At 44.3% G+C, this 12,917-nt stretch overlaps 1 protein-coding gene and 1 long non-coding RNA gene across 2 annotated transcripts in view; one reads left to right on the top strand and one right to left on the bottom strand.

Moving 5' to 3' along the window:
* The window catches only part of LOC119973410 (mitogen-activated protein kinase 12-like), a 75,694-nt gene that overhangs the window by 5,602 nt on the left and 57,175 nt on the right, over positions 1 to 12,917 (top strand). Inside the window, exon 3 of the mRNA XM_038811470.1 lies at positions 4,693 to 4,751. Within this exon, the coding sequence (XP_038667398.1) occupies positions 4,693 to 4,751 (59 nt within the window). The remainder of the gene's footprint in view (positions 1 to 4,692; positions 4,752 to 12,917) is intronic.
* LOC119973411 overlaps positions 1 to 12,917 on the bottom strand; it is a 97,433-nt gene that overhangs the window by 72,511 nt on the left and 12,005 nt on the right. The window lies entirely within an intron of this gene.

Genomic DNA, 12,917 nt, shown 5'->3' with positions numbered 1-12,917 from the left:
TCACATTCACAAGGTATGTGATTTGTGACTTTGATCATTAACATTTTGTATAGCTATTGTAGGTAGGGATTGTAGGAACTGGGAGGATTTTTGAGAGGTTAGGGCTGAGAGGGCTGACAAATCTATCATGAACAATGCACCAGAGAGAGGAAAGGATACACATAAGGCTGGCATCAGAGTAGCAGGGAGCACAGGCTGGAGGGAATAGTAGAGGTTAGGAAGGCTAAACAATTTACAGATAAGCTTGAAGATTTAAAAGGTGATATATCGGGGACATATTAATTCAGGTGAACAAGATTGGGGGTGAATTGTGAGTAAGTCAGGATTTAGGTGGCTGAGTTCTGGACAAGCTAGGTGTTCATGGAACTGACAACAGGTGCTCCGAAACAGGAGCACAAAATTATAGGCTAGCACTTCAGTGCAATACTTAGTGATACTGCATCTATGGAGGTGTCCTCTTTTAGGTGTGGCATTAAATATCCACCTGCTGTCCCATGGGCAGATGTATGTGATCCCATAGCACCATTTTCATAAAGAGCAGGTGTTCTGGCCAGTATTGATTTCAAACAACATCACTAAAACCAATTAAATGCTCAGCTTCTTTGTTATTTGTGGAAGCTTGCTGTGCGCAAATTTGCTGCTGCATTTCCCTATGTTACAAAATGCGGACACTTCAAAGGACTTGGAGGTAAGACATCCGAAGATTGTGAAAGATATCGTATAAGGCCAAGAACTTTCAGGCTTTCAACAGCGGTAGGTAAGGTAGGGGTGGAGAAAGATAAGGTTGTGAAGCTGGAAGTAAGCAGTGTTGATGTCAGTTAGAATATGGGTTTGAACCTCAGCTGTCGGTCAAAACAGAACTCTGAGATTATGCTCCGTCTGGTTCAGCCTAGGTGAACAACCATGCAGTGGGGGGGAGCAGGAAGTCAGTGGCAAGGGAGAAAAATATTGGGCAGGGTTCTGTGAAGGTAGTTTCAGTATTCCCAAATTCAGTTGAAGGAATTCATTTAATATCAGCATTGCAGAGTCAATGGTTAAAGCTGGGTATTGTCAGAATACTTCGAGAAGCTGACCTAATAGCACAGGTGATAGAACTTTGGGGTTGCACAAAGATTACGGTGAGGAGGAGAGGAAAGGTTGGTTCCTGAGGAAGTCCAGAGGCGACCCCGTGTGAATGGTAGGTGCAGAAAACATTGCTGCACAAATGCTGGCTGGATCAATACAAGGAGGAGTGGAATGACCAAGTTGACGAGAAACATTGTGGTGGGCACAGATACATAGCACACCATCCTGGCTTGGAACGCTATCACCGTTCCTTCATGAGAAATCCTCAAACTCTCTTCCATGCAGCACTGTGGATGTACTTACACCACATAGACTAAAGTGGGTTAATGAAGACAGAACACCACCACCTTCTCAAGGGCAATTAGGGATGAGCAATAAATGCTGGCCTGGCCTGTGACACCCACATCCTGTGAAAAAATTAAATAAAACATGCGGTACTGAGAGTTGCGGTGGATCACAACCCATCACCATCCCTCTGGCTTCCGGTTCTCTTGTTAGCCCTGAACCTGTGATCTTTCTCTCCCATTCCTCCCTCATGTGTTTACTGAGCTCATATTCTCCAAGAGACCCTCCATCTGCTCCCTCAACTCCAACGACAACCAGCCGTAGTGATATGCATTAACAAGTACATGTGCAACTGTGTATAGCCTCCGACCAGTAGGTGGCAGGCAAGTAGTAGCACGTGACACTGTAGCCTGGGGGGAGTCTGGAGGAGAAACCATCGTGGCCAGTCGTGTTTGCATTAGTTCCAGATCTATAGCATTAGTTGCCTACCCACAGCTTATTATACTATAATAAAATAAACTAGTCTTGATCTAGATGTTCTTCAGTGCGCCGACTCAGTAATTGTCTCTGTACAAGAACGAAACACCAGCCTCTGAAATTCGGCTGTAAAATGCTGATGATATTTGAAATCCCGTCCGCTATTGTTTTAGTGAAATAGTAATCCATTTATTTTAAACCAGTTTAAGCATCTGAAATTAAATGAAAAATGAAATGAAAATCGCTTATTGTCACAAGTAGGCTTCAAATCAAGTTACTGTGGAAAGGCCTTAGTCGCCACATTCCAGCGCCTGTTCGGGGAGGCTGATATGGGAATTGAAACGTGCTGCTGGCCTGCCTTGATCTGCTTTCAAAGCCAGCAATTTAGCCCTGTGCCAAACCATCTGCCAAGGTAGAACGGACAGAATTCCAGTGAAGTGTATTTAAGATTTGAGCATGGGTATCCCAATATAAAATTCCAGGGCCCTGATGCAATTATATTAAGTTTTGAATGTCTGATATGACTGAAAATTCAGTCTCCAAAATCTGTTACACAACATTGCTTCAGATATGTGCCATGATAAAAGCATGAATTTTTCCCTCCATTATTGTGCATTAAATTAATTGTTCTACTTCAGAAGCTACTGTTCTACTGGGGCAGCACGGTGGCACAATGGTTAGCACTGCTGACTCACAGCGCCAGGGACCCGGGTTCGATTCTGACCTTGGGAGACTGTCTGTGTGTTGTTTGCACTTTCTCCCCGTGTCTGCGTGGGTTTCCTCTGGGTGTTCCGGTTTCCTCTCACAATACAAAGATGTGCAGGTTAGGTGGTTTGGCCATGCCAAATTGCCCCTTCGGGTGGGGTTGCATGAATAGGGCGGGGAATTGGGCCTAGGTAGGGTGGTCTTTCGAAGGATGGGTGCAGACTCCATGGTCCGAATGGCCTCCTTCTGCACTGTAGGGATTCTATGATTCAGACACCGTTGGGCATATAAAGTTGGTTTACACAGTTGCGCAGGTGATTTGGCAGCCCATTTTCCCTCCACTTCAACAACTTGCGGTACACAGATGTCACGGTGCTATTTGCAGAGTCAGAACTGGCCCCACAAAATATTGTAGATGAAGTAAAATCTAGAAGTTGAGAAAAAGACAACGGCAACTGCAGTTAGAAGAAAAATATTTGAAGAAACTAGAGTGAAGATTGAAATGGATTATTGTCTAAGTAGGACAAATGACAACAAAATGGTAGATGCGATGCTGAAAACAGACGAAAGATAGAGATAACCAAAAGTAATTTTATAGAGGTGAAGGAAGGCTGTATTAACAACAAGAAAATTCAAGTTTGTAACAAGGAAAAAACATTCTACCACTTTCCTATGTGCCTCAGAAATCTGGACAATAAATAAAGATCTGTGGAAGATAACAGAGGCCTTTGAAATGTGGATGCTGAGATTTATATTTAAAATTCCATACACAGGCCAAAAGACAAATGAAGAGGTTCTCGAAATTGCAAGAACGAAATGAAATTTTTTTTTTTTTTTTTAAACAGACATTGAGAAAATAAATTGTCAGTATTTCAACCTTTTTATCAGAGCTGAAAATGATACAGAGATCTCTACGAGAGGGTAAAGTGGAGGGTCAGCAGAAAGAGGGGTCGACATGGGTGTAGCTGGATGATGGATGTCCCAGAGTGGCTGCAGATGAGCTAGAGTGGATGTGTGAGAATGGTGCAAGACAAACGAGCATGACATACCAGGATAGCAGATTTCTTGGTCGGAGTAGCTACAAGTAGCAGCAGCAATATCTTTTGCATAAAATAAGTCACAAAAAAGAAAATTGGGCAGACTTGTAAAATGATCTGCAGATTTCCTATAGTCCATTTTGCACAACTTCCCAAGAGGAATTTCTACCTCCTTGTCCATAAAAGAGGTGTGCTGCAAACTATTTTTGTGTAGGGGAAGGAGAACACAGAAAGAATCCTGTGTCATTTGTAGCCAGATAAGTTACATTTTAATGGTGTCGTCACACACAGACACTGTTTTTCCCTTTGGGGAATAATGGGGAAGTGGAGGAAGGTTCCCAGGCTGAATATCAACCATTTGAACCATGTCATGAAAGCTCCTTCAGTAGTCCTGGTGTTGGGCTTGAACCTCTGGAGCTTCTGGTCCAGAGTTAGGGCTGTTACCATTGTGCCACAATACCTCCTCATAGAATCTACAGTGCAGAAGGAGGCCATTAGGCCCAACGAGTCTGTACTGGCCCTTGGAAAGAGCACCCTTACCCAAGCCCACACCTCCACCCTATCCCCGTAACCCAATAACCCCACCTAACCTTTTTGGACACTAAGGGCAATTTAGCTTTTCCAATCCACCTAACTTGCACATTTGGACTGTGGAAGGAAACCCACGCAGTCACTGGGAGAATGTGTAGACTACGCACAGACAGTGACCCAAGCTGGGAATTGAACCTGGGATCCTGGAGCTGTGAAGCAACAGTGCTAAACACTATGCTATCGTGCTGCCCTTGTTTGAAGTTTTGCAGCTCTTGCGCAAATATGTTTATTTACATTCCGTTATATGAGAGTAATACATTTCAACCATAGGTTGCATTTCTGATTGCATTGTGTTACAGTTTTACATGTTTGGCAAACACTTGTTATTTGGTTTACAGATGCTTTTTTGTAAAGGTAGAACTCTTTTAACCTTACTAAAAATGAAAGTCGTTCAGGAATAAATGCCCAATTTTTGTAAACGGAAGAAATACTCATCACATGATCGGTCTTTTTCCTATTCCTTTCAGATATACTGGATAATAATCTATATGAATGATAAATTGACTACAAAAATCTTCTGTTTTCTCTCCAGGTTATTGGGCTCTTGGATGTTTTCACACCAGATATGTCGTTGGAGAAATTTAATGATTTGTAAGTTTTTTTTTTAAACGAGGTAATTTATTTGGGAATGACAACTTAACCCTCCACACCTCCAAATGAAATATGCAGCCAAATTAAATTGAAACATTTTAAACTAAAAACTAAATGTGTGTGTTTTCACATTTTTTTTTTTTTAAAACCAAAATGTGCACAAGGCAGGCAATGTTTTCTACCCTTTGCCAACATGGACAAGGAAATGCATCGTGCCTTGCAAAGCTCTTTTTCTGTCAATTGAAATGCAGCAACTTTATGGATTTAAAAAAAAAACAGATAAAAAGTGTTTTGTGGTTGTCTTCATGGCTTCAAAGTGAAATGTCCATCACTCAGCTTTACAGCTTTGCTATTTGTAAACAGCCACTTGACCTTGTTGAGAGTCGCAGTTAGGTCATTATAATTAATCGCAGGATCCTGAGCTAAGGTAGGGTGAATCAGCCAGGGTTCCAGCTCCTGATTCTTGCACAGGTATGCCTACTGAAAGAGAGAGCGAGAAGTGCAGTGAGCACCAACATCTCTACTCGGTAGGTTTGCAGTTATTCAGTTTTATTCTTTGAACGCTTCCCAGCCTGTCTGTTGACTGATCAAGCACTCCCTGCTGTTCCTCGCCTAATTAACCTTGGTGAGTTCCACACAGTTTGAGAAACTTTTTTTTAATTTTAAAGTGCCCAATTGGTTTTTTTTTCAACTAAGGGGCAATTTAGCATGGCCAGTGCACCACCTACCTGCTTATCGTGGAGTTGTGGGGGGCGAAGTCCACGCAGACACCAGGAGAATGTGCAAACATTCCCGGGGCCGGGATTGAACCCAAGTCCTCGGCGCCATGAATTAGCAGTGCTAACCACCGTGCCGCCTTGCAGCTCGAGAAACCCGTGTTGACTCTCAAAGCCAGGAGTCTGCATTTAACAGGAGTTAATTTACTTACCCAACAATTACACAGGGGTTTCTCTCACACATGCAAACCCGCGTGGGGTAAAGCTGGAAGTGGGCAAAATCATGTTGAGTTCCCAATCTAACGCCGCCTTTTTGGCTTTACTGCCCGTTTTAACCTGGACTCAACCCCATCATCTCCCCTTTGGCAGACAAAATTCTAGCCATTATTTCCCACCCCAACCAGGCAAGCCTACAGTGACAGGTGTTTACAAGGAAAGTATTGGATCTCATCCTCTCTATAATTAAACTGAGGCCAGAGGCTTTGTGGGATCAGCACCAGTACAGGTACAGGTTCTGATCCATCATACTTTCAGCAGGAAAGTTCTCATTCTCAAGGGCAATAAATAGTGGCTGAGACCGCAACACCCACATCCCACAAATGAATTTTCTTTTGTTTTGACTCCTTACTGTTACTTTATTTGGCCTTGGAATTCTTTTGTTTCATACTCGTCAATGATGCTGTTTCCCCTTGGTGTGGTAAATTTATCATGAAATTGTTTCACTGCAACGTGTGTCCTTTACCACCCCTATAGGACTGATCAGGAGTGAGATTGCTGATTTAATTTTTTTAAAGTCTTCAAGTTACATTACGCATATAATCTCATCACACTTGCTTAAAGTTGCCTATTTACCAATTTTTCTTTTTCAAAATTAGAAGTTCGGTTTCATGAATTTTCTTGGTAGAAAATTCAGAAAACTGTTCTCAGTGCAGACTTGCAAGAAAAAAAGGAGGCAATATTTAAGCTATAGAAATTAGATTAAACAATCTCTTATTTTAAATTGCAAGAAGTCTCAAAGCCAGTCATTTGCCCTCTGAACTGCTTGCAGCGTGTGTGCCGGGAGGCCAGTTATATATCATTTGCAAATGGCACATTATGCAAATGTTCACACATTGGAGTCATGTCATAGTAAATGATTTTCCTAACTCCAATGCAAGCTCCATTGTAATTCATGGTGAAGCTTTTTTAGGTTAAGTCGTTAATTATATTGACAAACTTGATCAAAGATCTTACAACTTTATTAATAGTATTGCTGTATTAACTGTTTCAATTAATTTCAATTATTTTCCACATTAAAGAAAGTGAGGTAGTGACAGTAATATGAAGAAAAAAGATTGTTGAGAAATTGAACATGGGAACCTGTGAGGAAGAACCAGATAACTAAGGGCAGTTGTGTGATATACCTAGTTCTAGATAAATAAATGTGAATTTGGGGAGGGTGGAGGGAGGGAGGGGAGGGAGGGAGGGGGAGGGAGGGGAGGGGAGGGAGGGGAGGGGGGGAGGGGAGGGGAGGGGAGGGGGGGAGGGAGGGAGGGGAGGGGAGGGGAGGGGGGAGGGGAGGGGAGGGGAGGGGGGGAGGGAGGGAGGGGAGGGGAGGGGGGGAGGGAGGGAGGGGAGGGAGGGAGGGGAGGGAGGGGAGGGAGGGAGGGGAGGGAGGGGAGGGAGGGAGGGGGGGGGGGATAAAGAACAAGGGATCCCCACCCCATTCCTGGGGTTACCAATTTTCAACAGGATCTTTGGAGGGGTATATAAGAATCATATATAATTTACAGTGCAGGAGGAGGCCATTCGGCCCATCGAGCCTGCACCGGCTCTTGGAAAGAGCACCCTACCCAAATCCACACCTCCACCCTATCCCCTTACCCAGGAACCCTGCCCAACATTAAGGGCAATTTGTCATGGCCAATCCACTTAACCTGCACATCTTTGGACTGTGGGAGGAAACCGGAGCACCCGGAGGAAACCCATGCAGATACGGGGAGAACGTGCAGACTCCACACAGACAGTGACCCAAGCCGGGAATCGAACCTGGGACCTTGGAGCTGTGAAGCAATTGTGCTATCCACAATGCTACAATGCTGCCCTGTATGGACTGGTTCTGGTCAAGATCTGCACCCTCCCCTCCCAATCTGGTTGGCTCCATTGCGAGGCTACCCATGTTAAAGTCCTCAGCAATTTTCATGAAGCCGGCCAGGTTTTCAATGAGCTTTTGCTTATGGCCCCTCCGAGGTATCACAGACTATATTCTACATGAATGGGCTGACTGTAAGATCAGTTCAAATGGTTTTTCTTGTGCCACATCCCATGCCAAGCTATACTCTGAAAAATAAATAATGAGGGTTAGCTGAAAGCCTAGAAGTCCGTTAGCTTGTTGAAACACCTGTGCCGCAGAGAAAACATTGCTTTATTGACAGCACTGGATCTCTGAACTCTGCTATCAATTTCACAATGTTGATTATACAAGGTTGAGGTTTCATGTGCTTGCTGTTTCATCTATTGAAACTGTAAAGGATATCGATTATTGACACCTACATTGCCCTATAGTAAAAATAATTGTTTTTTTTCTGGAAAATTATTAGTGAATGCTCTTTTCTAAAGTATTTTATTTACATATCCTACTGTGATAATAAGGTCCATTACTTCTATACAGTGTGTAGTGGATGAATGGACATGGAGCGAGGGCTAGAGGGCCTTTTGTTCTTATTTTAACGGGGACAATGTCCCACAACACCAAAGTGGGCCTTTTAAACAGCCTGTCTTGGCACCCAACAGCCCCCGTGGCTGCCTCCAAACTTATTCTCAGTGAGTTGGCCCAACGCCAGCCCACATCCATTCCCCAAAATGAAAATCCCGTCCTTGCAGGTACTTTCATCCGACATGGGTGCGCCAAGCTGGAAATATTCTCGTATCCTGCTACCCACTTCGAGGATAAAAATTCAGGCCTGTAAAATTTTCAACTAAGTGGAAAACCGAGAGATATCTATGGGGAGAAAAACACAGTTCTTTCAAAATTGGGATGAGCCAAAATAACAATAAAGGGGAATATTGGTTTTATATTATATATATATATATATATAGGACACTGAATCCAGAAGCAGGGGGATGATGATGTACTACAGTTGGAGTATTGTGTGTATTCTTGAGCATCTCATTTCAGAGAATGAATGAGCATCACAGGGAAATAACACAATGTAGATTCAAATGGATAATGGCTTGGATGATGGAAAATTGTTATGATGAAGCTATAGAAACAATAGCAGTGTATTCACTGAAGCAGAGTAGATTAAATAATATTTCTTTGAACTCTTCAACGGTTTGTTAAAAAGTGGTGTTTTTTTTTCACTGCAAGAACTAGTAACCAGGATTGTGACGAGCTCTGGGTAATTTCTAAAATTATAGAAGTTGTATCAGATACAGGAGGATATCTTTCTGGGCAGCCTTCTTGAAAGGTGTCCCAAATTTTCAGCAACCCAGCTGCTTGCTCAATGAGAACCTTTGCACACGTGTCGTCCGGTTACAGCCTAGCCCTGCTTCAGTGATGGGGATCATGGGTTGCCCTTGCCTTAATGGAGCCTCCTGCCAACTGCACGTGGTGTGAAGATCTGTGGGAGATACGACTGGTGTAGGATGAAGGGATCATCGCAGCTTCCAGGATATCTTGCAATGAAAGCATGATTTGTCTTCTGGCGGTTACATTCCAGCGAACATTGATGGAGCGGAATCACTTTTGATAGACAAATCCGCTGGTTTCAGAGGACGCCACTTGTGCACAGTCAATGACTTCCCTCTATCGGAGGGAATTCAGTCATTCAGCAAAAGTGAGAGTCCATTGTTCTGACTGGCCTCATCAGTAACAAAGTGGATATAAGGGACAGATGTGGCATCGGGAACGTGGGCGATGCACTGTGGGCAGTGGATTGTGAAATCCTTCAGATGTCATCCGCAGATCTCTGGAAGAAGATGGAGGCAAAGAAATTCAGGGCTGTGTTGACCTTGACGGCCATTGTCATGCGTGCCCACCTGTCCCACTGAGAAGGAGATCCCGTTGCAAAAGATGCTGCGGATATCAGCAATGACCTACTATGAATTCTCCGTTTGGGAGACTTTAAGTGTTCCCGCCAGGACTGAATAGCATGCGCTTCATGTTCCCAATGGGGGTGCTATTCATCGGCGATTTAGGACACGGAAACAGACCAGCGCTCTGCCGGTATGAATTGTAACCACTGGGGCTGGAATTAGCACTAAAGAGCCTGACTGCTGGAGCAGCTTTTAAGCTCTCTACTCGCCACACGCACATTGTAGCCACAAAGATGGGTCAGAAAAGACCTTCCTCCTCGATTATAGGAGTTGGACTCACTGCTCAATGCCACTGAGGAGAGGAGGGACACCCTCTTCCCCAGGGTGGGCCAAAGACTCTAGCCACCCTCCTGAACGGTGCCTGGGAGGAGGATGTCAGAGGCAGCCAGTGCTGCCAGCCTCACCAGGAGGAGACCGCTCATGATCCTGAGGGGTGCGGGTCACTGATCAAACCTCTGCCTGAGAGGGGCAGAGTACAATGGAAGGTCCCAAGGCCACAGTGCAGCTGTCATTTGTTTGGGGTGAGCTCTGCTAATCCTGCTTCCTCTGCAGTGGGGCAGTACTTCTGAGGAATGCCAACACCTGATGGACCTTGATTGAGCTTTGACACAGCTATCCCCTTGTTGATACTGCTGGGGTCATTGGCAAACAGGATTAAGGAATATCCCCAAGGCTTTTTGTACGTATATAAAGAGCAAGAGGGTAGCCAGGGAGAGGGTTGAGGAGCCAGATGAAATGGACGAGGTACTAAATGAGTACTTTGCATTAGTATTCACCAAAGAGAAGGATTTGGTGGATGGCAAGTCTGGGGAAAGTTGTGTAAATGGGTCAAAAAGGAGGTGGTGTTGGGCGTCTTGAAAAACATTACGGTAGACAAGTCTCCAGGACTTAATGGGATCTACCCCAAAATACTGAGGGAGGCAAGGGAGGAAATAGCTGGAGCCTTGACAGACATCTTTGTGTCCTCACTGGCTACAGAGGACTGGAGAATAGCTAATGTTGTTTCTTTGTTTAAGAAGGGTAGCAAGGATAACCTAGGAAAAATACAGATCAGTGGCAGGGAAATTATTGGAGAGGATTCTTCGAGACAGGCTTTACTGCCACTTGGAAGCAAGTGGACATATTAGTGAGAGGCAGCATGGTTTTGTGAAGGGGAGGTCGTGTCTCACTAACTTGGTTGAGTTTTTTCAAGGAAGTGACGAATATGATTCATGAAGGTAGGGCAGTGGATGTTGTCTAAATGGACTTCAGTAAGGCCTTTGACAAGGTCCCTCATGGCAGGCTGGTACAGAAGGTGCAGTCACATGGGGTCAGAAGTCAGCTGGCAAGATGGATACAGAAATGGTTCAGACATAGAAGACAGAGGTAGCAGTCGAAGGGCGCTTTTCTGAATGAAAGGCTGTGACTAGTGGTGTTCCCTTTAGTGACTACAGCTCCGCCTTGAACACCATAATCCCAGCCAAGCTCAAATCAAAGCTCCAAAACCTAGCACTCTGTAACTGGATCCTCAACTTTCTGACCCATAGACCACAATCAACACCTCCTCCACGATAGTCTTCAATATCAAGGCCCCACTACTATACTCCCTATACACACATGACTGAGTGGCAAAATTTGGCTGCAACTCCATCTACAAGTTTGCTGATGACACGACCATTAGGGGTTGGATCTCGAACAACAACGAGTCAGAATACAGGAGCGAGATAGAGAACCTAGTGGAATGGCGTAACAACAACAATCTCTCCCTCGATGCCAGCAAAACTAAAGAGCTGGTCATTGACTTCAGAAAGCAAAGTACTGTACACACACCTGTCAGCATCAATGGGGCCGAGGTGGAGATGGTTGATAGCTTCAAATTCCTAGGTGGGCACATCACCAAAAATCTGTCCTGGTCCACCCACGTCGACACCACGACCAAGAAAGCACAACAGCACCTATACCTCCTCAGGAAACTAAGGAAATTCAACATGTCCACATTGACTCTTACCAACTTTCTATGGATGCACCATAGAAAGCATTCTATCTGGCTGCACCACAGCCTGGTATGGCAACTGCTTGGCCCAAGACCGCAAGAAAATTCTCAGAGTCGTGAACACAGCCCAGTCCATCACATGAACCCGCCTCCCATCCATTGACTCTATCTACACCTCCCGCTGCCTTGGGAAAGCGAGCAGTATAATCAAAGTTCCCTCCCTCCCGGCTTACTCACTCTTCCAACTTCTTCCATCGGGCAGGAGTTACAAAAGTCTTGAGAACACATACGAACAGGTCAAAAACAGCTTCTTCCCAGCTGTTACCAGACTCCTAAACGACCCTCTTATGGACTGGTACACTCCTGTATGCTTCACCCGATGCTGGTGTCTATGTATTTACATTGTGTACCTTGTGTTGCTCTATTACATATTTTCTTTTCATGTACTAAATGATCTGTTTGAGCTGCATGCAGAAAAATACTTTTCACTGTACCTCGGTACAAGTGACAATAAACAAATCCACAGGTGGTGGGACCTTTGTTGTTTATAGTATATATAAATGATTTGGAGGAAATGTAACATGTCTGATAAGTTTGAGGACGACACAAAGGTTGGTGGAATTGCGGATAGCAATGAGGGCTGTCAGAGGATACAACAGGATATAGATTGGTTAAAGACTTGGGCGGAGAGATGGCAGATAGAGTTTAATCCAGACAAATGTGAGATAATACATTTTGGAAGGTCTAAATACAGATGGGAACTATACAGTAAATGACAGAACCCTTAAGAGTATTGACAAGCACAGGAATCTGGGTGTGCAGTTGCACAGTTCACTGAAAGTGGCAATGCAGGTGGAGCAATTAGTCAAGAAGGCGTACAGTGTGCTTGCCTTTATTGAACGGGGCATTCAGTATAAAAATTGGTAAGTCAATTTGCAGCTTATAGAGCCTTAATTAAGCCACATTTGGAATATAATGTTCCATTCTGGTCGCCACACTACCAGATGGATGTGGAGGCTTGGTGGAGTGTACAGAAAAGGTTTACCAGAATGAAGAGCATTAGCTATGAGGAGAGGTAGAATAAACTTGGTTTGTTCTCACTGGAATGGCGGAGGTTGAGGGGCGACCTGCAAATTATGAGGATCAGAGACAGCGTGGACAATCAGAAGCTTTTTCCCAGGGTGGAAGACTCAATTTTTAGGGCACAAGAGGTTTAAGGTGCAAGGGATGTTTTTCACACACAGGGTAGTGGGTTCCTGGAGCTCGCTGCCAGAGGAGGTGGTGGAAGCAGGTATCATAGTGACGTTTAAGGAGCGTTTTGATCAATACATGAATAGGATGGGAATAAAGGGAAATGAGCCCAGGAATTGTAAAAGGTTTTAGGTTAGATGGGCAGCATGA

This window comes from Scyliorhinus canicula, chromosome 11 (assembly GCF_902713615.1).
Source record: "Scyliorhinus canicula chromosome 11, sScyCan1.1, whole genome shotgun sequence".
Taxonomy (NCBI): domain Eukaryota; kingdom Metazoa; phylum Chordata; class Chondrichthyes; order Carcharhiniformes; family Scyliorhinidae; genus Scyliorhinus; species Scyliorhinus canicula.
Note: the sequence above shows the minus strand (reverse complement) of the source record. Positions and strands in the feature narration are given on the sequence as shown.